The sequence below is a fragment of the Dermacentor andersoni genome, chromosome 2 (genome assembly GCF_023375885.2).
Source record: "Dermacentor andersoni chromosome 2, qqDerAnde1_hic_scaffold, whole genome shotgun sequence".
NCBI lineage: Eukaryota > Metazoa > Arthropoda > Arachnida > Ixodida > Ixodidae > Dermacentor > Dermacentor andersoni.
This window is the reverse complement of record NC_092815.1, coordinates 230,286,201-230,312,772: the sequence shown is the minus strand read 5'-3', so window position 1 is coordinate 230,312,772 and position 26,572 is coordinate 230,286,201. Positions and strand designations below refer to the sequence as shown.

General features: G+C 47.7%; 1 protein-coding gene across 2 annotated transcripts in view; it reads left to right on the top strand.

Moving 5' to 3' along the window:
• The window catches only part of LOC126539960 (proteasome adapter and scaffold protein ECM29), a 467,228-nt gene that overhangs the window by 132,022 nt on the left and 308,634 nt on the right, over positions 1–26,572 (top strand). For both annotated transcript variants that reach the window (XM_050186788.2, XM_050186787.2), the window contains exons 9-11: positions 5,779–5,860; positions 16,448–16,564; positions 25,903–26,135. In XM_050186788.2, the coding sequence (XP_050042745.1) occupies positions 5,779–5,860; positions 16,448–16,564; positions 25,903–26,135 (432 nt within the window). The remainder of the gene's footprint in view (positions 1–5,778; positions 5,861–16,447; positions 16,565–25,902; positions 26,136–26,572) is intronic.

Here is a 26,572-nt window from a genome sequence, read left to right as displayed (position 1 = left end):
TAGAAATAGCTCATATTCAAAAATATTTACTTCTGTATGCATCTCCTTTTCATTCGTATTTGAATATGCTCGACTCGATTCGGAATGGGTTTTACCATCTTTTCCGCTGTTCATTTTACTATCAGCTTCTTTCTGTTCTCTTTTTGAATAAAATAGATATTACTCCTTACTATTCAAACTGGATTAAATCATTTTTTTGTTTTGTTTCAAAATGCTTACTAAAGAGTGACAGCGTCTTGACATAAAAGAAAGTTCTGGCTCATTTAGGGAATTTTGCAAAGGTGCTCAGGGAAAACCTGGAAAACTCAGGGAATTTGGAAGTGTCAACTTGGTAGACACCCTGCCCGGATGCGAGACCACAGTCCACTACAGTAGTGCACATTGAGTGTTTTTGCTCAAGGTGAGCTAGAAGTAGACCCACCATCGAAGCGAACTAGCCTGTACGCACTGTGCCGCCATCAGCACACTTTACTGCGAATCGCACTTGAATGTGCTCGGCTGCATGTATGCTGTTTAAACGGCGGATCGTCATACAGTAAAACCCCGCTAATTCAGATTTCACGGGACCGGAGAAAACGTCCCAATTAACCAAATGTCGTATTAACGAGGTTTCGACAATAATAACTAAAAAAATGCCTAAAACATCAACATACCTTTACTTCATGAAATAACTGGTTATTGTTGCTTGTTGCACGGGAGAAATTTGCCCGGAAAGCACAATATTTCGGAGTTCTTGTAGGTGGTACAGTTTGTGCAGTCTGTCAGGAGAAACAACACAGATGTCCTCCAAAACATTAAGGGCGTCATCGGCCTCTTTAGCAGTCCGGCGCGGCACTTCACACTCATCCATGACAGGCTCATTTTCGCTATCGGAGTCGGGCTCTTCGTCGCCTAGTACATCCAGTATTCCGTTGTCGTTGAGGCGACCGGCAATGGCAACATCTCTATCGATGTGGATGTATTCGTCCAGCGAGATGTCCGGAGGCAGAAGTCTGTCAAAGCGACTGTCATCTTTCTCGGCGTTTGGGTTAACATTCGCATCTCCGGCTTCCAAAGAATCACTGCCACGGACAAAGCCACTGTGTTGGGAGCATTTCGCAATTACTGCGGGTGGCGTGTTGCTCCACACATGTGCCACCATGTGCACGCCACTGAGCAGAGTTACATCATATATTTTATTTGCCTCCATACAGAGCAACATGCGCTCAAGCACTTGTCTTCTGTATCGGCCTTTCACATACTGAATAATTCCCTGATCCAGAGGCTACAAGGAAGCCATTGTATTAGGCGGCAAAAAAAGCTGCTGTATGTTTGTCAGCCCTGACACATTATTGTGTGCACTACAGTTATTTAGAACAATTAGCGTTTCGTGCGATTTTTCACAAGAGCGGCGGTCCAGTTCACGCAGCCAGGCCTGAAATATCGCTGAGGTCATCCACGCCTTTCAATTCAAGCGATAGTCTACGGGAAGTTTCTTTATGCTTTTGAAGCATCTCGGCTTTTCTGCTTTGCCGAGTATCAATAGCAGTAGCCACTCCGTTCCAGTCATGTTGGCAGCCACCAAAACTGTTATTCTATCCTTGCTTCGTTTACCGCCAACGTAAGGGTCCCCCTTAAATGTGACGGTGGTTTCCGGCAGGGCTTTGTAGAAGAGGGTCGTCTCACCTGCGTTAAATGTGTCGCAGGCATCATAATCGGCTAGGCGTGTGCGCAGTCTGGCCCTCCAATCTTTGACAGCGCCTTCATTCACCAGCCCCTTTCTCGCTGCACACGCTTCGGAAGACCAGGCTGTGTCTTTTCTTGAATGGTCGATCCAGCCTTCCGATGCCTTGAAGTCTCGATGCTGAGCTTCAGTGCATACTTTTCGGCTTGCGCACAGATAAGAGGGCCACTCAAAGGCAGCTGCGCATCGCGCGAATCGGCAATCCATCTTAACAACGCTTCTTCAAGTTTCAGGTGCGCTGCCGTTCGCGGTCTCTTCCTGTTGTAAGCGAACTTGGTGCTGTCATATGCCTGAAGAATCTCCGCTTCATTTTTCACGTACGTGCTGAGCATGCTTCTCTTCACCCTTAATTTATTCATTATCACCTGCCGAGGCACCCCTGCCTTCACGGCTTTCAATATTTATACTTTCGCTGCCAAATTCTTTGCTTCACACTTTGCCCGTTTCAGTGGGGCACACGAGCACATGGTGGCGCGGCTAGGCGCGGCAACGAAGTGACGGGTACACACATGATGTCAAGAAAAAACAAAGTATAAACGGAAAAAACAAAAGCGCAAACAAAATGTAACACACACACAAAAAAAGGTCCGCCGTCCTTGCACATGCACCTGACGCAAACCGATAAACACGATAAAAACGACAATGAAAGAAAGTTGCACAACTCTGCAACCACACAACTGCACAAGCAAAAGACAACGTTGGAATTAGTGGACAGCAATACAAAGAAAAAAACATGTATGTATAGATTAGGGTTGCTAGCATAGACCGATAACTATCGTGCCAATAACCATAGCGATGCAGTGGTAGTGCCAAGCGCCAAAAGCGACTGCAAAGCCAGGAGTACGTCATTGCTGCCATGTTTTTTGAGATGTAGGTTTGTCTATTATGTAGCAATAAAATACACATGGCGCCCTTGACGTATTTCCGGCCTTTCGGCACTCCCAGCACATGCAAGCATGGCCTTTGAGATAGGCGCATGCTAATCGGAGACACCATCGCTGGCGGTGCGATTTGAACACCCCCAGAGCCACCCAATCCTATATGCTTCACATGCCTCTGAGCTCCGTGAACTGTCCAGATCAACCGAAGTACAACCAAATATGTCCGAATTAACGGGAGTTTCATGCCATAGGGTTATGTACATGTTTGACGGGACCAGACGGTGCGTCCGAATTAACCGAATTTCTGAATTAACGGGGGCCGAATTAACGAGGTTTTAGTGTATATGGGCCAGGCGGACTGTTGTGTCAGGTTTCTGAACCAACCTCCTGTTGGAATTGGTTGTCCTCGCTTCTTGACTGCCCTTATAAAGGCCACGCATCTCTTCTTGCACACAGCCCAGTGCTCCAACACAATGCGGCCATCACGTCTCATCGTTCTCAACCATTCCCCTCTGGCCCCTGCGTCAGTGGCTGCTAACACTACACGCATGCTGATAGTTTTGAAAGTATGTTTTTCAGCTTGCAGAACAGCCCAGTCCATTTCTACTTGCTTATAGCCATGCGAGCACAAATGAAATGCATTCAGCATGGACCTGCAAATCGCAAGCACAGTGGCGAGTTGTGCGTGCCACTGCCGCATGGGGGAGGGGGGGGGGTTGCAGACTGCATATGCAGCGTGTGGTGGTTTTGTTAAATTCAAACTGTAATGTAATGATCCCTCCAAGTTGAGGTTGTAGTCTGATTCGTTTTGGCAGCTTGCGGAATCCTAAAACACCATTTGCGAAAAGCCTTAATTGTCTACAAGAAGACAAATAGTCGGGCATCCCATTCCCGGAACCACTCGGACTAAAGATCGGATGTCGTCACGCTTTCAAGTTTGTGGAATGCTTATCGAACTGGGATGCCTTTCGTGTTTTTTAAGCAGAATGGTGATCGACTCTTGCTGATAACGAACGGCCGCGGTTTACACAAGTCATCCATATCTATAGCGAGCAAAATTGAGAGTGTCACTATCATTTTTTCTCAATGGCATGTACTGCTCTTCACATTCAATCTCCTGTTTGACAGCATCTGCTGAAAGGGTGCAGTTACAAATTTGTCGCCGTTAAATATTTCCGACGACGTGAAAAGTGATTGCGCCTCCGTTAGCAGAAGAGCATTTTTAGAGGTGCAGCGCAGCAAAGCGTTCAATAGATTGAATAATGCGTTGAATGAGAGTTCGATGTGAACGTAGTACATCGCTGTACTTCTGCATATAATTTTCAAGGAAATATTAAAACTATTCGTTATAGACAATGATTCGATATATCCGAGTTTGATATACCGTGTTTACATGATTGGAAGTCGACTCGAATGTAAGTCGACCCCCCCATATCGTGTGTAACAGGGGAAAAAAAAAAAAGAGCATACCCGAGGGCGCATTCCATAACCAAAATTTATTAGTAGCTGGCATGGTCACTGGACTTCTCGTCTTCACTTGTGCCATAATCCTCACTATTCCTGCCATCGTCATCGCTGCTATGTCCCACAGCGCATCGTCATCCAGCGAAATTCCACATTTGGCAAATGACCGCACTACGACATTTTGTGGAACAGCAGCCCACGCCGAATGCATCCAACCACACGCAGCCATCAGGGAAGCTCTTTTGACACGTCCGGTTGGTGTAAGTTCGTGGTCTTCTGCAGCCAGCCACTCGTACTCGCGGCGCAGCAGGTCCTTAAAAGGCGAATATCTGGGCTTGTTTCATGACCATGTTGCACTTCACTGGCAGGGACTGATCACGCATTTCAGCGACGTACCCTGCAAGCTTGGCCTACAGCTCCGGAAAGTGTCCCGACTTCGGCCCGTCGGAAATTCTTCTCTTGCCGTCAAAGGTGAAAATTTTGCTTCGCCGCAGTCGCCACTCTCGCACCACCCATTCAGAAACATCGAACTTGCGGCCTGCTGCGCAGTGATTTGTTTCTTCGGCGTAAAGGATGGCAGCCCTCTTGAACACTGCTGGGAACAAGGGCCGAATGTTTAGTGGGCCTGGAGCACTCATGACAACTGAAGAAGCATGGAAGTAGCACGTAGCCGGCAGTCAAGTCGAAAGCATCAAACTAAGAGCTACAGATAAATAGAAACACGTGAGCAGTGTCTACTCTTCCATGAACTATCGGTACTCCCTGCAAGCGCCGCGTTCTGGGGCACCGCCGTGAATGGAACACCAGCACTTCCATCAACTACCGACACCCCCCTATGAGTGTTGTGTGCACTGTAAAACTCTACAAAATTTTGAAACACCCTTCTGAAAAGCAATCAAACATGCGGGATAGTGAAAACTACGGGTAGGGCCATAGAGAAAACATGAAATTGTAACTACCTTGTAGCTCCCCTGATATCTCATTGGTCTCACTTTTTTGGCGGTGCCATGTTTTGGTTTCGATTGTAAGTCGACCCCCCACTTCATATTTTCAAATTAAAAAAAAATATAGATCGACTTACAATCATGTAAATACGGTATGCAGGATCAATGTACATTAGTTCTATAGAGAATGTGTTAGTGCTGCGGGACTGTTCGTATAATCGAGCAGGCCCAAATTTCTTGTCTTTGGCTTTTCTTGGCTGTGGGGCATGTAAGTATTCCTTGATCACTGAAAGTGTAAATGGTATGTATAGGTGACATCCAAAATATGGCAGCCATGATTTGTTCCTGGCTTTTGCAATTGCTTCCTGCACTTGCAGCACATAAAAGAAGGTTCTTTGAGATCGTTTTTTGTTACTCTGAGGCAAGCGTTGCTGGGGGTGTGATTTGAGCACAATCTATATTCCAATTTATGTTAATTTGTTTTGAATACTTCGAAAATTCTGAATTCCGAAATTCAGACCGAAGCATATACCACGCAGAATAATATTCGTTCGAATATTTTATAATGTCGAGTATTTGCACCAGCCTACTAATTTGCTCCGTATCTGCTAAAGCAATAAAATGTGTCTTTGCTTATGCATTAGAATGCACCATGAAAGTAATGTGTCTTTTGCTTTGGGAGATGGGGGCAGCCAAGGTACCTTTTTAAGTGCCTCGATGGCTGTGTGCATCTTTTGTGTGCGTGACCAGCCTGGCTTGATTGCAGCAACCCTGAAGACAAGCTGAACATGGTGGGACGCCAGCTGATGGAGACCCTGCTGCAGTTGGCACTACCTGCCCAGGAGATGGTGCGTTGATTCTCTTCGTTTTCCAGCTTGCTGCTGTCACTGTTACTGCTTCACAGGGACAGTAAAGTCGAGTACTTAGCCTACACAAGAAGGCTTCGAGGGCACAGGGGAAAGCAAGCGGGCCCTGGATGTGTCGTCTAACATGGACAGGGTACTTGTGGAACTGTTTATGTATGTGCTGTGAAGGGTACAGGAACACTGTGCCCTTGTGACTTGCGTTATTAGGGCAGTGTAAATTTAAACTACTGAAAGCCAACGAGACGACCACAATTTCAAGCATGATTTTAGTTATGCTATCTGTAAGGGCAATATACCACCTGGCTTCTAAGCATGTTCTAGCCACAGAACTAGATGTCTGAAAAATAATTGCCACATGGAGTCAAATAATTCTCACAGTGCGAGGGGAAATACAATGGAAAACATTACATGTTGGTTGTCAAGTACGCTCTTTATTTTGGGAAATCCTTGGCACACATACACACAGGCAGTCTGCGTTCTGTCCCGCCACACCGCACGTGGCTTGCTCTGCCGATTACTTCACTCACTCAGTTCGTTGTCACGCGCTCCTCGCATGTCGACCACGCACACATGCCTTCCATGTTCTCCCTCCCCGCCACACACCGTTGCCTAACGTCTCGTGTCTGCGACTCTACGCCACCTGACGTCGACTCGGTACCATCAGAGATCCCCCCCCCCCCCCGCCCCCTTTTTATACTGTGAAGAGGGCTTCCAAGGCACATGATAAGGGCTCAGCTGGTCTGCATTAGCGAGGCCTTTCTGTTTCCCTGTAGCCGGGTCTCTGAATCTGTAGGTATCGCGTTCAATATGTGCAGTAACTCTAAATGGCCCTGTGTGTCGAGGGCAAACTTGGCTGTGATTATTAATGGCTGCCTTACTCAGTGGGTGCGTGTCCCGGAGAACAAAACAAAAAAATGAAATTATGGGGTTTTACGTGCCAAAACCACTTTCTGATTATGAGGCACACCGTAATGGGGGACTCCGGAAATTTCGACTAGTGGGGTTCTTCAACGAGCACCTAAATCTAAGTACACGGGTGTTTTCGCATTTCACTCCCATCGAAATGTGGCTGCCATGGCCAGGGTTCGATCCCGCGACCTCGTGCTCAGCAGCCCAACACCATAGCCACTGAGCAACTACGGCGGGTCCCAGAGAACCAAGTCTCCAACCTGGAAGGTAGCTGGAGCGCGCTTTTTGTTGTAATACATTGCCTGGTTGGCTTTTGCCAAAGCTTGGTGGTCCTGTGCAAAGGCCCAGGCATCTCGAAGGTACACATCCGGTCCTGCAGCTAGGGCATGAAGCACAGAAGGAGGCACCTCGATGCCAGCTGCCTGATTATGATGGCTCCACGGGTTCCATAGTTCCTGCCCATAGCACAAGAAGGCAGGCGTAAAGCCAGTAACTACACTTTCAGACGTGCGCATTGCAAATGCCACTTCGGGCAGCCTTTTGTCCCAGTCCCTGGGGGAAGTGCAGTAGCCCACCAGGCATTGTTTAACCGTTGCGTTATGGCATTCCACCGTCTGTCCTGCTGGTCTGTATGGGACTGTGTGGCTCTCCTTCATTCCCCAGCGCTGGAGAATGGCTTTCCACAGTTTCCTTATGAATGGTTTGCCATTGTATTGATGATTAATTAAAGAGGTAGGCGCATTTAATGAGAAAAGCTCCACAAACTACATAAACTTGTCCAGCACCACCAGGTTGTATTTGCGGCGCCGAGGGGTTGCGGGCAGTGGCCCAATAAGGTCTACATTTGGCCGCTGCATTGAGTGGGTGGCCCATGCACTGACCATCAGTCCTTTTGGTTTTTGCCGGTGTGGTTTGAAAGCCTGGCACTGCTCGTAGATGCGGCTGTAATGGGAGGTATCGAAGCAGATACTGAGCCATGTGAACCGGCTCTTCACACTTTTCCAAGTTTCAAAAAAGCCTAAATGCCCACTTAGGGGGTGGTCATGCCCCATTTTCACTGCCATGTCTTGCAAGTGTTGGGGAAGCCAGGCGACATTACGTTCACCAACCGTGTACATAAGGATACCATTGTTCGAGATTTCGCTGTCATCAGCTAGGTCCTGTACCGTCTTGGACTCTTTAGCATCACCAGGTAGCAGGCCAGGCTTTAACCCTTTGAGGGTCGAATTATTTTGAAAAAAACTTTCCCAGGTGGTCAAATTACTTTATTGCGGATCTTGAATGTACAAAATGTATAAAGTCGGGAATAAATAGTAAAAAATAATTAGGAACAGTATTGTGGTGTCGGCATCACTCAGAACTGCAAATTTTCTATAGTATTTCCGAGCGTGGTACTCCTTGAAACACGGGTCTATGCACAGCGCCTTATCGCAATCTGCACACCTAAAATGCGTGTCTGTTCTCTTGGAGCGAGGAGTTGTGTTGGCGCACACGACATCTCTGCGACATCTCTGTGTGCGGCTGCCTTGGGCAGAGGTCTGAAGCACCCTCTCGCATAAGCGCGTTGCCGCAGAGAGCGAGAATACCTCGTGAGCGGTGGTGATAAACAAGCTAAGAGCAGTGCCAATCAAGATAGAAATCAACTTCCGCCGCTCCTGCGAGAGCATGCCGACAAAAAGAAAACCACGTTTCGCGCGCCTCCGTTGCGATCACGCGGCGGAACCGAAACCACGAAAGTGCGTTGCCACTGAGAGCGAGAATACCTCTCGAACGGCGCTGATAAACAAGCTAAGAGCAGCGCCAATCAAGATAGAAATCAACTTCCACCGCCCTGCAAGAGTGTGCCGACAAAGAAAAAATTGACGTTTCGCGCGCCTCCGTTGCGATCACACGGCGAAACCGAAAGCGCCAAAGGGGCGTTGCTGCAGTCTGAGCGACGCGCTGAAGCTAGCAATCAGTTCTTTTATTTCCCCAAGAAGGTAGCACCAATTTCAAACGCATCTTGTAAGTGCTAAGAGGTGGCAGCACCTCCCGGTGAGCACGCATCGTCATTATGGCGCGAAATTTCAAACAGAGGGTCGGAACCGTACCCGTATGCCAAAGACCTTGCGGGACAGAAAACCGCCGCCTTACATGTACGGCAGAAATGGATCCTTGCGTTCTTCCAACTGGAACTTTGTAGTGTCGGTGAGTGGAGACACATCAGTCACGTCAACAGGGGCTGCTAGTTCAAAACGAATGGTTTGTTGTGGCTCTTGCACTTCGATTGGAAACCAGTCCTTGCCAAACAAGGCTGAGCAGATTCGGCAGCAGGGATGAGGCACCTGCTTAGTGCATCACCTGGGATGTTGGCTCGTCCTTTACGATGCCTTATGCTACACTTGAACCCTTGTAATCTCAACACCCTACGTCGCACTGTGCACGATGTCTGCTCAGTTGTAAACATCCAAGCCAAGGATGCATGGTCACAGTCACGTGGCTTGCTCCGCCGATCACTTCACTCACTGAATTCGTTGTCGCGTGCTCCCCGCACGCTGACCAGGTACACACACCTTCCATGTTCTCCCTCCCCGCCACACATCGTTGCCTACCGTCTCGTGCCTGCTACTCTTCGCCACCTGACGTTAGCTCGGTACCCTCACATGGTGTAGCATTCATGACTATGAAAGCATAAAAAAATATACAGGACTGCTGAAGAACAAAGAAAAAGTACTTATGTACTGTAAATAGAAACCTTTAACAATGTATGTACTCTCATAGAATGTTTCCATTGATAGCAAGTGCTTGTCCTTTGTTCTTCGGACACTTTGTGGCTTTCCACAACTTCAAGTCGTAAAAGTGCAAATGCTTCATTTGTGCATTGTACTTTATCTTTTCCATTCCTTCCTTCCTGGCTCTATAGAAATCATATGTTGGGTAGTACAACTGAATGAAGCTAGAGAAAACATAAGGGAAATAAACTTTAAAAAAAATGAAATGTGCAGGCTATATGACAAGGGAAATGAAAGTGAATGAGATGATCTGCTGCCAGCGGGAGGCGAACCTACATCTTTCTTATTGCTTGTGAAATGCTGTACAAGTTGAACTATTGCAGCAGCAGTTTTCCCATCTGCTTCCTTCAGAGGGAATTTATTTAGGTAATCACAGCTGGAAGAGCTGGTTCTGTGGTAATGATATCGATACTAGTGATGGCTTCAGTAAGTTAGTTAAGGGCATAGATTAAGGTCTAGTACGAATTGTTTGCTAGGCAGTATTGGCTGCCTTGTGGTTTTGTCAAGATGCTTGGTATATTTCTAATATTGCAGTAACATTCTATGTGGTTGCCCCTGCCGCATCTAGCCAACCATGTGAGGAACAGCTGCAGGTTGAGCAAATTGTTGAAATTCACGGTATGGAAAGTATAAACCATCATCTTTTGTAGTTGTCTTTCATTTTCTTGATTGATGGTCTTACGTTGCTGCCCCATGAGCGTGAGCAGATAGCTTTCCTTCCTTTCCACCACTGCGTGACGTTTCAGTTGACAGTCAGCATCTGTGTTGTCCTTCTTATTCTACTTGTGGCTGGGTTTGGCATGCCTGCCTTTTCTTACCACCAACCAACCCAGTGAAAGCCCTTAGGCATCATTGTTTGTCTACACTGTGGGGCCTCGCATGTGCTCTTAAGACAAAGGAACGACAACACAGTAGTGCAATTGCAGGGACATCTATTGCACCTTTGATACACTAATGCCTACTAGCTGAATCACAACCCGTAGAACATGACGGTGAGCACGCAATAAATTGAAAAAGTCCGACTCACCGCAACTGAATAGTAAGGGAATACATTCACTCCTATGCTGGACACCAACACCTGTTGAGTCACGTGTATGGTCATGGGAATGGTGGTGCATTCGAACGATCGAGTTCATCCATTCCGGTGTCCTGCTCCCAAGCCTTTCACATGACGGTCATATGAATGGCGGGCAAGTGCACGAAATGTCCGCGCCGCTGGCGAACCCCAAACTAAAGAGGAACAAGCTACTCTCTTTTGCACCCGAATCACCCTGCCATTAGGTGGTGTTAGCAGTGCAACACTCGTGCCACCTCTCGTAATATGCTGCAACCACACTGCCCACGGCCGGCGCTTAGCTACGTGGAGATGCATGAAGCATGCGGGGAAAACATCATCATGGTATCATCATCACAGTTGAGCATCCCCACAACACAAATCTGTCGCAAGCGCCCCCTCCACAGCAATTGTACAGTAATTAGAAATGTTGTTGATACAAGGGCAGATACTATATTTGTTATTGTAAAGAGGGGAAGGGGGTAGGTCTTACATTGGGTGGGCAATGATCTAGACACTATGGTACCGTATTTACTCACATAATGAACACACCCACGTAATGAATCCACCTCTCACTTTTAAAATCAGAAAGTGAGTTTTTTCTTTTCTTTGTTTATGATCTCGCTCTGAACTTGCCGTTGCACCAGATGAGATGCGAGGTGTCCCATCTGACGCTGCGGCATGGCAAAACACCTTGGATCTGGCTGCCATTTCGGTGTGTCGGAAGCAGTATTGGATGCTGAATCGTGCTGTGTGTCTCCTACATTAGTCGCATGTCAGTGCTACGGCACGGCAAACTGCCTTAGATCCAGCTGTCATTCCAGTGCGTTGACCATATCAGACTCCAAATCATATTGTGTATCCCCTACTTTTTATAGGTGGCCATGTAAAAAAAATTATCTCAATGTTTTATCCAACATAATGAATGCACCCCCAATTTCGCATCAAACTTGTGGGATAGAAAGTGGCTTCATTATGCGAGTAAATATGGTATTTTATCCTTAGTTCTACTTTTTCTGTAGGTAGCTCCTAGCTTATTTAAAGACAAGTTCTTCTTAGCCTACTTCACACAGGTTTGGCATATCTAAGATCTTATGATCTTGTAACCACTTCGAGAAAAACGAAGGTCAGTTGAGTGACTTGTACATGTTGTGTGAACATGAGAATGTAATCAAATGATACCTCTCCATGCTGAGAACTAAGGATATAATAAAAAGAGTCGCAGTTTCGCCCGAAAGGCGAAGCATCGTTTGCGAGAGCAAATTAGTAGACAGCTGTACGAAGTAAAGATAATACTCTTATCGGCACTATAAACTTCTAAACATTTTCGGACTAATTAAATTAGCAAGCATGGCGTCGCACACGTACAAGCAAAAATGAACACGTCTCGCTCAATGACTGGGCACACTCACTGTCAAAGCTCTGGAGTGAGGAAGTGCGGCAGCAGCGGCAAGCGAATGGACCTTTGTGCTCCCTCTTGCTTCAACGCGAACTAAGCGTCGAAAGCAGAGCTCATACAAAGCTACCTGCACTCTGCACATTCTGTCCACATCACAGATCGCTTTGGAAATGAGGCCCACATGGCCGTGTCATATTCAGCCACTGCCGGTGTAAAATCCTCCTTTCTTTGGTGCCTTGCGCGTGACAGAAGACTGCGTGCTTCTTCTTGTTTTCCTCCCTTGAGTGTGTGAAATTTAGCCACCATTGTCGGCTCATTGTCGCGCGCTTTTACTCACACATATGGCAAACTGCCTGCGGTGACGATGTATCGCTGTTGGATTTCACATGGAACATCACAGCGATACTGACGACGACAACGATGGAAGAAATGTGCCTGGAGTGTCCATATGATTCCTATCGTAACAAAACTTAGTGAGGTGTGGGACCCCTGCACGAATCACGCTATTTTGATACAAATGCAAATTTCTGTGCCAAACTGCACCAAACACAGAAAATCGACCGAAATTGCACAATGCTGTGCCAGAACGGCTTCGGCATATGTGCATCAGCAGTGGCTGCGAATATAAAGCAGATTCATTCTGCGAATAAAATTCTCCATCTATTACAATACTCCCTAATGCAAAATTAAAGTGCAGCTGTATATGTGTTTTCATTTTGTGATATGTTGGCTGGTGCGTGCAATCTGTCTCGTGCGGCACATTGCAAACAGAGCGAAGTGTGGCCCGACTGTCTCGCTAATCAGGAAATTGCGAGAGGCAGCATGTAGGTGATGCGTGGGTGCGATTCACAGTGGCTGCCCCAGACAGACCTCTGCTCATGGAGTGCTTTGTTTCCATTATGGTTTTACGGCGGCGTCATCGGTGAATAGACGCGCACTACTCTGGCACCATCTCATAGCCATCGTCGCTGCAGAGTCAGTCTTGTGCGGCACTACGCTCTTCTTCTCGTGCTTTCGCCATACCCTCCTCCCCTGCTTTCCTCCTCACGTTCTCTTCGCCATCACCGTCTTTCATCCACATTTGCTCTATTCATCCTTCGCTGTGCTTGTTCGCTCGGTTACGAGGGACGATGCTGATGCTCGTCGCAGGAACTAAAGCCCCTGCATCCACGCACCACCACCGTTTTCTTAAGTAGCGACAACCTTTGTTGTGCGCCGCCTTTTCCCTTCACACCAAATCCTGTTCCGGTATTTCCGGTTCCGGCATTTCCGGTTTACAAATTTCCGGTTCCGGCGTTTCCGCTTCCTGGAGTTGCGCTGCGGGAATTCGCTTTGACTGCTGTTAGACGATGGTGAGACGCCCGTGCGTGCTTAGCAGAGCTGTGGCAGTCACCATAAGAAGAATGCAAAGGGGACAAGCTGTTGTATTCCGCTGAAGTAGTAGTTCGCGATCGCTGTTTTCCAAAGGCACGAAAAACGGCAGTGGTCTCCAAGCGCCCAGGCAATACATTCCACTGTACGTTGTCGCTCGTGCCACAACCCTTCGCAGGTTGATGCGAAGCAGCGAACACGAGCAGATCGCTGGTTACAGTAGGCGGTGGTTCTTGGATGGAATCGCATTCACAGTTTCAACTGCAGCTCGTGCAATTAAAGCCTCTCCAGCGACGCGACAGTAAACAATGCTAAAAAACAAAACGTCACTTCCACTCGGAACAGGAAGCTGCAGCTACGTAAGTTCCGCTTGACACCGGAAGCTAAGGGGGTGAGTGGGAGAGGAGAGTGGAGGAGGAGGGCAGGTTGGCGGTACTTAACCTGGTCGGCGGAAACGTGTATGGAGGGGCTTTAGTAGGAACAAGGTCCTAAGAGCTGCGCTCGAAAAGAGTCCAGCCGTTCATATTCTGCACACCGCGCGACGGTGCCTTCTGCACAGTTTCTTGTAATTTTCGCGCTTATAACACTGGACTTTTCAGAGCTTCTGGCAAGTGGCCAGCACATGCGTGGCCACTCTCGACTGTTGCCGCTGCTCTCAGGATGGCCAGTACGGCTGTATTTAAAGTGCACTAGAATACAGTCGATTGGGCCGAGCGGTGCAGTGCTGCCTGAGGCACTAAACAACGAAAAGTAGGCCGAGGGCGCTACGAGCAAACTAGATATCCGCGCGCCGCAGCGGGTTCAGTGGGTGGGCGTGTCTGTCTCCAGGGCCGGTATAATGTAAAACTGTTTCAATCTGCTTCTGTGCCCATATGGGTGAGGCCAGGGTCGACTGTGGCACTCTGAGTCGCAGCACCCTTTTGATTGGACTACATAATATGAGAACATTTTTTGCCATCACCATGAGCGTAGCTGCAGGAATATGGTTCGATCATAGTGCCACCGATGTTTCGGGCTTTCCTGAAAAGCATGCGCCGTGCGGCCACTCGACCCACTCTTCCATATTCTAGCACGCTATAGTTACAAAGTGTGCTTCTACTGATTGATTTGGGGCAAGGCAATACTATTTCTATTATTTAGAAGTGGCTTTTAATAAGCCACAATAACTCTAGATACTTGTACGGTCTCTTGGTGAAGCACATTTCCAGGCACTTGGCCCACACTGTCGAGACATTAGGCTACTTTTCGAAATCTCGTACTCACTATTGCAGAATGCATGCTTTTTGTGATTGCTACCACCAATTAAAAATTGACTTGCCAAAAAATCCCGACCAACTAGAGGCTAACAGCTTCGCTGTAAAATCTACAGGCACTATTACCAAACTTTGCATACACTAGACAGTTTCAGTATTGGGGTGATCTGCTTCGAAATTCGTCTTAAGACATTGCTTAAGACAGTTGCAGTACAGCGCTCGTGTTGGTTTATTCTGCGTTTCGTCGTGGATTCCAAGTGCACTGCCATAGTTCATAATTCCACCAAAACTCAGATTAGCCTGCTTCCAACTGCTTTAAATGAAATTTTATCTGCTCTAGATGGCTTCAAAATGAAATTTAGTTTGCTCCAAAATGCAATTGTGTCTGCTCCGAACTGCGCCAAAACGCAATTTTACTTGCCCCTAAAATTGCTGCAATATGACTTTGGGCAGTCCCACTCCTGCTTAGTATAATTAGCTGTAAATGTGGTGGGATGTAAGTGCCTGTGTTGCTGCCGCCTTCTGTTGTGCTTCCACCAAGTACCATCTAACTTTATTGCTACATCCTCCGCCAAATGGCGCGAAGTGTCGAAGTTCGGGACGGAGGAGAGCAGGGCCACACCAGTGCGTCACCCGGACAACTCAATCCTTGGGCTTGTGTGCGCGTCTAAGGGCACATGCTCGCGGTCATCCTTGAGCGCGCACAGAGGTAGACGTGGCATGCTGGCCTTAACGCAGCCCTAGCGCAGCACGGTAGCTCGTAGTGTGCGAGGGGTTCGTAACGCCAACATGCCACCGCGTTGCACGATAGCAGTGGAAGTAGAGGAAATGCAAGCGTGCCGAGGCGCTCTCGACGGGTCGGCGAGAGTGATGACATGGGTGAAGCTCATCTCGTCAAAGCACGTGCTAGCCATGCCACCAAAACGGGCAAAGCTCGCGAGGCCCGTTTTTCTCAAATGTGTGAATCGTATCGTGGCTGCATAATCCATATTTAATCATCGATAATTTCACCCACCATGTACGTGACCTTGTCTTCCTTAACATTGGCACTTGGTTGACCCTTTCCTTTTTAAAGTGATGCTTTCTTCACCTCCTCTACCCACTTTGCGGGTGCTGGCTACTGCCTGCTGTTGTGCATGACTGGGCTGTATCAGGCATAGTGTAAACTGGCACTGGATATAATGTGAACGAAGGCGGAAAGGGATGTACGTAAGCACGGATTTGAGCTCCAACACTAACATGTCAGCATCATCATTATTACCATTCTATTGGCATCATTTCATCGCTTGCATTACACTGTGATCATTCCTTCACTATCATGCCACCATCACAGTTTCACCACCTTGATTGTCATTGTGTAGTCATTTTGTCATCGTGCCATTATCATCACATTAATGTTGTCATCTCATTGTCATCTTGCCATCATAATAATGTAGTCATTCTTTCGTTGTTATACCATCATCGTCATTCTGTTGTTGTCGTTCCTTCTTTGTCATTCCATCGTCGTCATTCCATTGTCATTCCATTGTTGTCATGTCATCATCGTCTTGCTGTTGTCATTCCATCGTCATGATGGGGGACCCGCATGTTCAAGCACCAAATGTTGAGCTAGATGTTACCCAGTGAAACTGTGCCCAACTTGGTCATGTGTTTGGGATCTGCACATTTCTTTAGATGTTGAGCTTGTGTCGGGTGTTCGAGTATAGCATATGTGCATGCCGTTTCTTGTTTAAGTGCAAAGTGTCAGCTGATGCACAGATTCCTGTTGTTGAAGCCAGTTGGAGCCCCTGTGATGCAGGTACGGTTGTGCAGGAGCCCCGTCTGCGAGTGCTGGCATGTTCTGCCATTGGCCACCTGAGCCGCAAGCTGCCCAGCCTGGTGGCCACTAACCTGGGCCTCGTGCAGACGCTTTTTGACGGGCTAGCCAAGGTAGGCACTCTTTGTTCTTCACCAGTGTTATCCATTGCTATATTACCCATTACATTATTATTACAGTGCTGGGTAATACTACACCAGTGTTACCCAGTGCAGTATTACCCAGCGGCAGGAACTGAATGTGTGCACGGCTTTGTCATGCTCTCACTTTGTTGGCACTCTAATTGTAAGTGTTGGCTCAAGCTAATTCATTGCTTTGCACGAGTGTCTAGAAAGGTGCCACCAACCACAGGACATCTGCTGCAAAGCAGGGTGATTGTACACTTGCCAGAGGGGCAAATCCATACATGCTGAGCACTCTATTGTTCCGCTTAAACAACTGGTGCTATGATTTCAGGAGGCAGCTCACGGCCATGAAGCCTTCCTATGTCTCCTTTGGCAACAAGGCTTGAGAGCCAAGGAGCTCTCGAAAAATTGCACAGGAATTGTTCTGTCCGCTAGCAGAGCATCTGCTGACAGAGTTGCCCATGGCCAACAGTAGGGCAGACAGACATCTGTTTCGCCTTACCAACGTAAGGTTTTCCACTTACTCAAAAATTGTGCTGCAAGTGCATTGTTCAAAGTTAATGCTGCACTGTGTTGAGAATGATCAGGAACAATTGTTGGTGGCAAAAAAAGGTATATCAAAGCTAATTCACAGAGTGCAACAGGGGCATCGTTCAAGTATGACTTTCTTGTGACAGGTCATCCAAGGGGGATGCTGCATGACAGGCGTTGTGAGCATGCCAACCGTTTGAGAGTGAAAGGGGGCAGCAAATGGGCAATACAGTAGAATCTCGATCATGCGAGTCTCTCTGGACAGCGCAAAGATTTGTATCGCCTGAAATTCTTATCACCAAACAACGAAAAAATATAGGGAAATTAATGGCGGACGTGACAATGAATTGGCTTGCTTTCTAAAAATTTTATATGCGTGAGCATTTCTATGCCTACCCAACGAGAAATTTGTCTGCCACATAAGACAATGAATGTCTCATACCCCTTTCAGCAACGACTCATACCTGCATAAGGCAGAGGCTACAAGCGCTCAGCAAAGTGAAGCGAACAGTGCATGGCATGCAATCATTGAAGTCAGCCATACAACATAAATGTTTATGTTGTATAACATAAATAAACAATGTTTCAATAAGAACAAGCTCCAAATGAGCTGTATAAAGCATCGCATACCCCCCTTAGCAAATATAGTGGTGATTTCGCAACAGCTTCGCTAAATTAACCCTAATTCACCTTAATTAACACCAAAGGTCATGGATTCGACTCCCGCCAGAGGTCGAGGATTCGAGTGTCTTAATTAACTGTGGCTAATTGCTGTATTGCGTAATGATCGCACCTGTGAATTATGTTGCCACATTTGATTTTTTTTCTTTCCCGCGTAATCATTGCACCCCGAACTTGCCACAGTGATATGTCGTGTGTAAAGTCTAGCTAGTGAAGATCACGCTTACCATCTGTCGAATGCTACACGAACGACTCTTCAAGACATACGAAGCAGTCTGCACGCACCCAACAGACCCTTAAGCAGATGCCCCATTTCATTCCTTTCATCACTTTCCACACTTCCATAAAAAAAAAAAAAATCTACAACCAAACTTGCCTTGGCTTTATTATTTGTAGGCTTTGTAATTGTTGTGGTCAACAACAGCAACAACAAAAGGCGCCTTTTGATGTCTCTCATCTGCACTCGTGGGCACACAACAAATCGCAAGCGGCAACGATAGTAGCCGCGTTTACGTTGATACATTAGAAGCGTGCCCTGTTCATACACTGACACTTGTAACACAGCTAAAATATTCGTCGACCCTTAGCGAAAACATGCTGTATTAGGATTGTGGTGAAGACAAATGCTGTAGTTTTTGCAGCATGCCCGCCATTTGTTCCTATGTCACTGGCAGCTAAGCGCACCCATCTCTGTTTCTGTCCCCTCAAAGTGGACAGGGCTACGTTATTGCCGCAAACTTGCCGATACTAACGATATTATGCATTGCAGATACAGAAGAAACTGTTTCAATGCATGTAATGTACTCACAAGAAAAAAAAAATCTTGTTCGGCGCGTTTGGCTTGCTCCGCCGGCCGCCATTCTTGTTTTGGTCTCCCGCACTGTTACAGTGGCAGCCGCCTGCTTGCTGACCTGTTGTCATCTCGCAGCAAGTGCGGGATGAAAAAGAAAAAGAATTTTTGTGGAAAATTTAACCTGCATAATGATCATGCCCCTGAATTTGCGTCAATTTTTTTGAAAAGTGTTATCATTATGTGGTAAATACGGTTACTTCACATTAATTAAAGGCCAACTGCAACGAAATTTCACTTAGGCTAAATTGACTGTAAATGCTTAGCTTATGCTCTCAAGGCAATCTAGGCAAAGCCGTGGCTGGTAATCGCCTGATTTTCTTATTAGCAGCTATTAAATAACGCCTGAGGAGACGACGTGTGCACCTGGTGGCAAAGCGGTAGCGATGCGGATATAGCAAACATTGAAGAACCGTATACAACTGTTGATCTCTCGGTTGCGCCATGTTGTGCCTAGGCAGCCAGGCGCATTGCTCTCTCATCATTTGTGAGTTAACAGGCGCCGCTCTCGGCATACGTTCTCCCTGTTGCACTTGTCATTTGAGCTGTTGCAAGAGTGCCGATGCGTTGTGGGGCCATCAAGTGCTCGAATACATACTCAAACACGAGCGATGGCTGTGCAGTACACAATGCTGAGTAGACGAAGGCCGAATACATCTTTCCTGTCACAGCTTTCAGAGCAAAAGCGTGCACTGTGACGCAGCAGGCAAGGGCGACGCGGACCAGCCATCGTGCACAAAGCACGTAAACTGCAGTTCACGAAGCTGCACAAGTTACATTTCAACAGCACGGACACTTATCCATCAAGGTCTGCTTGGCGAATGCTTTCTCGGGGTGACTGTAATTACTATAAGCCGCAATGGCGCACAAAAACCAAAGCCACGTTGTATTCAGGAACGATATTTGCTTGCGATCATTTCCGGTAGCGCATCATCTTCGAGACATTTCGTGTTTCTCTACATCGGGCGCGTTGAAGTAGACAGATGAATGTCTTTCTGACACAGCTCCAGTAACAAGCAGGAACTGCATGCTGCATTTGTTTCGAAGGAGAACGCGATGCAGCGGCCATGGTGCAGATGTGGCAGCAAGCCATGCAGGAATGCAATGCCGCCAGAGTGAAATGGGCAAAGCTTTATCACAGCCACAGTCTGGCCTGTCTGGCCGTAAGTTTACGTGCACTTAGCACTAAGCCCCTCTAGCCCACTTGTGCTGAGCCTCAGCTAGTTATCACCCTTTTCTATAGGTGGCAGTACTTGTCTGATCGGTTGACGAGTCCGGCATTTTTAGCATGTCAGGCAGCTGCCAGTGAAGTCGGATACGTCATGCTGGTGATGCTAAGATGGCTAAAATTTTACCCTGCGCTTTAAATGTGACCTGCACTGCAGCACGGTGAGTGAGAGTTTTGTTGTTGAGGATACAAATGCAGCACGCTCGCTTGAGTGAATCCAAACGGTCCAGCATGCTGCTGGTCAGCCAAGCTAGCACGCGATGCATCCTGTTCCATCGGCTCCAGCATGCGAGAGGACATATTCTATTCTCGCACCAGCCACACTAGACTGAAAAGTGTCCAATTTCCGCTGATGTAGCCTAACTGCGCCATGTGTGGATCACGTCCGTGTTAAGCCGAACTATATCCACGCCTTTAGCTTGGCCACCCAAATGCGTTCTTCTTCAAGCGGAGGCAGAACGCATGGAGGCCCTGCTGTTCAACATAGACAGCCAGATAGAGAAAACCACCTGGACTCTGAGAATACTTCGCACTAAAAGAACATTGTAGACGCCAACATCGTTAGCACAGTGCACGAAGCAGCTAGCAAAGTAGAATACAGTAAAAGCTCGTTAATTCAAACTCAGTTAATTCGAAATCCTAAATAATTCGAAGGTTTTCTGCGGTTCCATATTTTCCAATGTAAGTTTGACCGGATAATTTGAACCGGCGGCCTAGGCCAACCCGGTTAATTAGAAGATTTAAGGTGCTATGCGGCAATTCTCGATCCCCATTTCACCGCAAACCTGACGAAACGACGGCCATTCGGAGCTGGGAGGCGACACCGCATAGCAATCGCGATTATTTATAGATGAATCACCCGACCCGTAGTACTGCTAGCACAAAAATCAGGCCATGGTACGCCCCAGCACCGCCGAAACGCGTGCATGCAGAGGAGAAGACGTGCTTTACAGTGCAACGCAGCGGGCATACCGGTTTTTGTCAGGTGCTCTCATCCCCCACTCTGCACGCTCCTCGCAGTCGCAGCAGTCGCATCGTCAGCGCGTGTTCCGTGCCCCTGTCACTGGCTGTCGTTTGCCCATTCTCTCTCCGCGCCTGCAGCGACATGTGTGCGCGCAACGCCGGTCTGCGCCATTTCGTTATGTACGGTGGCTAGGAGTGTTGCAGCTAGTGTGGTGTTTTTTTCTTTTTCTTTTCTGAACTGTGCAGAAGTGCCAGCGAGCGAACATGCCAAAGTGTAAGACTTTAACACTGCAGCAGAAGTTCCGCTTGATTCAAGAAGTGGGTAAGAACGCGTGTTCCAAGACAGAGTTGGCTGAAAGGCACAGCGTGCTCCTCTCGACGTTGTCCATAATATTGAAGAACAAATCGAAGGTACTGGAGGTCTACAGCAAGACATATTCTTTGTAGCGGTCGCGAGTACGGGCTCCCACGTACTAAGATGTGGAACCAGCTTTACCTCGCTGGCTGCAGAAAGCAAACACAGCTCACCTTCCCGTCAATGGAACGATACTGCAAGAGAAGGCCAACGACTTGGCTCTACAACTTGGGCATTAAGAGTTCAAGTGTAGCAATGGATGGTTCAGCCGTTTTAAAGAGAAAAATAATTTGACCTTCATAGCCATCTGTGGTGAGAGCGGCAGCGCAAAAGAGAGCGTCATCGACGACTGGAAAAAACACACGTTGGCTTCGTTGCTTAGTGAGTACGGGGCAGACGATGTGTACAACCTTGATGAGGCAGCCCTTTTTTCAAGATGCTGCCCACAAAAATGTTCGCAGCAAAGGATACCGCGGTCAAGGGTTGAAAGCAGGGCAAGCAAAGAATTGCCGTTCTGTTTGGCGCAAACATGTGCAGTAAACACTAGCTGCCGCTACTCGTAGTTGGAAAGAGTGGGAAGCCTCGCTGCTTTAAAGATGCACGGCTGCCACCAAGGGGTGAGCTTATCTACCGGCACAACAAGAAAGCCTGGGTCAAAGGTGCAATATTTGAAGATTACGCTCGGCAGCTTGACCGCAAGTTCGCGGCCACAGGCAGCAATGTACTTTTCGTTGTTGATAATTGCCCGGCGCATGGTGACATCCCACACCTGAAAGCTATCAGGATGGTATTTCTTCCTCTGAACACCACATTGATCTCGCAGCCAATAGACCAAGGCATCATTCGCCATACAAGGACGATTTACTGCCACCACCTGCTCAAACACGTGCCCCTTCGCTACGACAACGGCAAGGAGTACTCCATTGACCTCCTCGAGGCCATATGTCTTTTTGTGTATGCATGTAAGCAACTGGAACCCACTTCGATCATGCAGTGTTTTGAACACGCTGGATTCTCAAAGGAAAGCACCGTCGATGCTGTGACTATTCATGTGCAGTTGATGAAGAAGGAGCCGAGTATTGTGACTGCATCAATGCACTCGGCGCAGAGCATAGTGAATCCGGTGCAGTCAGCTTCGTCGAGTATCTGAACTTTGAAAATTATCAATAAACGTGCTACTCAGACTTGGAGAGTGAGCTACCGCTGATGCAACCATGTGCGATGACAGCGACGACGACGATGCTAATGAGCCCTCCTGAGCACTTGCTCTCGGGGAATTTATCAAATCGCTGAATGTTATCCGCAGTTATGTTAACGCTTTGCCCATGTTATCCGCATAACATAACGCTTTGTGGGCCGCAGTGGAATCTGCTCGGCGGTGTATTTGGACAACGCGCTCACATTCAAGCGTGCAGCCAGGGATCTAAAGGCCATGTTCATGCTGTTGCAAGTCGAGGAATTGCAGTCATACTTCGCCGGAAACCAGATAAGATGGAAGTTTATTGTTGAATGGGCAGCTTGGTGGGGCGGATTCTGGGAGCGGATGGTGCGATCTGTGAAAGTAGCATTGCGAAAGGTGTTAGGACGGAGCAGCTTGAGTTTCGAAAAACTGACCACCATTCTTTATGAGGTGGAGGCCGTGTTCATCCCACGGCCTTTGACTTTGTAGGATTCTCACCCCCATGCTCTTGAGACAAAGGAACGCCAACACAGTTGTGCAAACAATCACAAGGGCATTTATTGCACCTTTAATAGCTCAATGCCTGCTAGCCGAGTTACTGTCCACAAAACATGCCCGTGGGCGCGCGACAAATCTAGAAGTCCGACTCGCCGCGACCGGATAACGAGCAAATATTTTGGCCCCATGCTGGATCCGAACGCCTGGTTGTTCGTGCGTACGGTCACGCGAACGGTGGCGCTTCGTACAAGGCCTCACAAGACGGTCTCGCAGAAGCATGGATCGGCGCACGTGCAGGACGTCCGCGCTGCTTGCCGTCTCGAACCAAAGAGAAAGCGCCTCTCCCTTTTCGCACCCAAGTAACCCCGCCCGTAGGCAGCGCAACACTCGCGCCATTTCTCTTACTGTGCCTCAACCAGACGCCGCGGGCGTCACGCAGGCCATGCGGCAAAGCCGGACCGCAGGAGACGGGAGCCAGCCACACAGGAAAACAACACATCAGGGGACGCGTGTGAGTCGCACATCCCCACAACTTTCATATATGATGATGCTCAAGAGCCAGAACCACTGTCACCGGCGCACTTCCTTGTTGGAAGATAGTTGACGACCCTACCTGCACATCTACTGCGGGACGAAATTCCTGCCGGTGGCATGAATTCTTCACGACGCTGGAAGTACCAGATGGCCATGGTCGATGGTATCTGGAGACGGTGGTGAAAAGAGTACTTATTAGCGCTCAGATCGGCACATATGTGCGGACCAACAAAATCGAGTGATCTGAAGAGACGCCCTGGTGCTCCTGAGGGAAGACCACTTGAAATGCCGCATGTGGAAGACTGCCGGAATTAAGACAACATTTAAAGGTAGCAACAGCTGGGTGCGGTCCTGCAAATTGCTATTAAGTGGGGGAACAGAGGTGAAGTGACCAATACAGCTGCTGTATCCCTTAGAGATTGTGGAGCAATGAGCTCAACAATAGTTTGCTCATCCGGGAAGGTTGTTGTATAGCCTCCATTCTGGAGCCAAAGCACCCCCGCACTGGGGGCCGGCGGCAATGTGGCGAGGAGGACTCCCCCACCTAAAACGGCACTGCTGAAGTCGCTGTGGCAGAAGTGCTGGACACTTGACAACCCTCAAACTGCTTGCAAATTACTGGCGGGTGCATTCTACAAACAGCGACCGGCAGCGCGGTAGTGCCTTTCAGGTTTGGAGCGGGTTGCTTGCACGTTCAGGGTGCAAGAAAGCCTGTTTGGCACAGTGTATTGTGACTTTCCCTTTCTCTCTACTCTCTCCCCTTTCACATACCTTCTAGTCAAAAATAAATTAGTCTTCTTGATGCGATCGAAGCGAACGGATGTCTGTCATTTTTCCATAAGTTAAAAGTTCTCCATCTCTTTTTCCACAACAATGCAGAAGACAAAGGTAATGATGAATAACTGGGCAAAGGAACAAGAGTTCAGGAGCGCCAGTTAGTTCCTAGAGTCTGTGAAGGAGTACATTTACCTAGGTCAATTAATCACAGGGAACCCTGATTAGAAGGAAATTCATAGAAGAATAAAAATCGGTTGGATTGCATACAGCAGACATTGTCAGCTCCTGATTGGAAGCTTACCATTATCCTTGAAAAAGAAGGTGTATAATCAGTGCATTTTACCACTGCTGACATACGGGGCAGAGACTTGGAGACTGACAAAGAAGCTTGAGAACAACTTAAAGACTGCACAAAGAGCGATGGAACGAAGAATGCTAGGCGTATCCTTGAGAGACTGAAAGAGAGCGGTTTGGATCAGAGAGCAAACGGGTACAGCCGATATTCTAATTGACATTTAGAGAAAAGAAAAGTGGCACTGGGCAGGTCATGTAATGCGCAGGTTAGTGAACTGTTGGACCATTAGGGCTACAGAATGGGTTCCAAGAGAAGGGAAGCGCAATGGAGGAAGGCAGAAGACTAGGTGGTGGGATGAAATTAGGAAATTCACTGGTGCTAGTTGGAATTGGTTGGTGCAGGACAGGGGTAATTGGAGATCACAGGGAGAGGCCTTCGTCCTGCAGTAGACATAAAATAGGCCAATGGTGATGATGATGATGATACTCAAAATAATGTTCTCCACTTCCTCAAATAAAAAAATGCAGACAACAACAAAAAAATAATATAAAGGAACGTTTCTGTACAGACATTAATTTGCATTGAAATAGTACGAACGATTATTGATATGACAGCAGCTAGCTAAATTCATACATGTAGTCGGCACAGCCACACCTTGGTGGACTCCCTTCTGGTGAGAGCTTCGACCTTCGCAAAAACTGCGTCTGCAGGCTTGCATGTGTGGTATCATTCCAAACTGCTCTTTTACGCAAAAGGAATGAGTAAATCAGCACTGAACATGCTTAGAATAGTGGGGTAAATGTGCACAATAAAATTCTAATTCAGAAAATGGCTGCATTTATGAACGTCAGTGGGTGCACTGTGCACAAGTGGATGTTAAAAGAATGATCAAGAGAGGGCGCCACAATCCCATGGGACATGCTGGCCGAGTGCTCCTCCTGAACCCTCTGCTTCTGCCATCTTTTCAACCCTCTTTCGGCTCTGTGTCTCGAAGCATCTTGAAGGCCCATGCTTTTTTTGCTGTCAGAGGGAATATGGAATGAACTTTCTACTGCTGCTGTCACAACACCCAATCTTACTGCACAGTTGCAGTCTTAGTAGATGCGGCCGTCGTCTGCACTGCAGCGCTCCCGATTGGTTGAAGATGCCTGTAGCTTCCACAGTGCTGCACGGAACTACTGAAACAGAGCATAAGAAGTTACTGAAAACATGACCTGTCTTTTTTGTGTGCTGATTTACCCAGTCACAAAATATTGTTCACGTTGTGTTCTAATGAATTGGGCACTTATAGTCAGTGCAATTACTAACATGACTTGGTTAAAACTTGAACAACAGGAGGAAAGCAGTGAGGGTCGCGTGGCTTTGGAGGGTTGACATAGTGCTCATGAAGTCAATGCAATTACTGACATGACTTGGTTAAAACTTCGGCAACAGGAGGAAAGCAGTGAGGGTCGCCTGGCCCTGCAAGAGGCACTGCTAGCAGTGGCTCCAGCGTTTGCGGCCTCGGCTGATGATGCCACCCGACAGCTGCTGCTGGCCCTGGTGTCGACACACGCAGCCTCGCCCAGCCCCACTGCACGCCGCGCAGCCCTGGGATATGCGGCCACCGTGTTCCCGGCCGACAGTGTGCCTGCTCGGTACCTGCTGCTGATGGCCGCCGGTGACAGGTGGGCTGCCAACAGGCATTTGTACGAGCTTTAATGCAATTTACCAACCAGACAAGGAAGATGCCCACGCAACTTGCAACTGAAGGGCTTGTTTTATTATTTGGTGCACTGTGCTTATGTGGATTCTTTGTCTTGTGGTCACTTACAATGACACCGCTTTGAACATACATCAGAATATAACTATAACAAATTGCACCACTGTCAACTTTGCATTGCATTCTACGGTAAAATAAACCACTTACTACACTGCTTTCATGCCACATAATCGTTTATAGCGATTTAAAAAGTATGAGTCAGTGGAAATCTAAACCTGAGTAGTGGCACTTCATCCCTACACCAGTAGGGGGGTGAAGGAACATGTAGACAAAAAAAAAAAAAAAAGACTGTCTGCATCAGACATCTGTCAAGCGCTATAATCCATCCCATTATCTCAACAT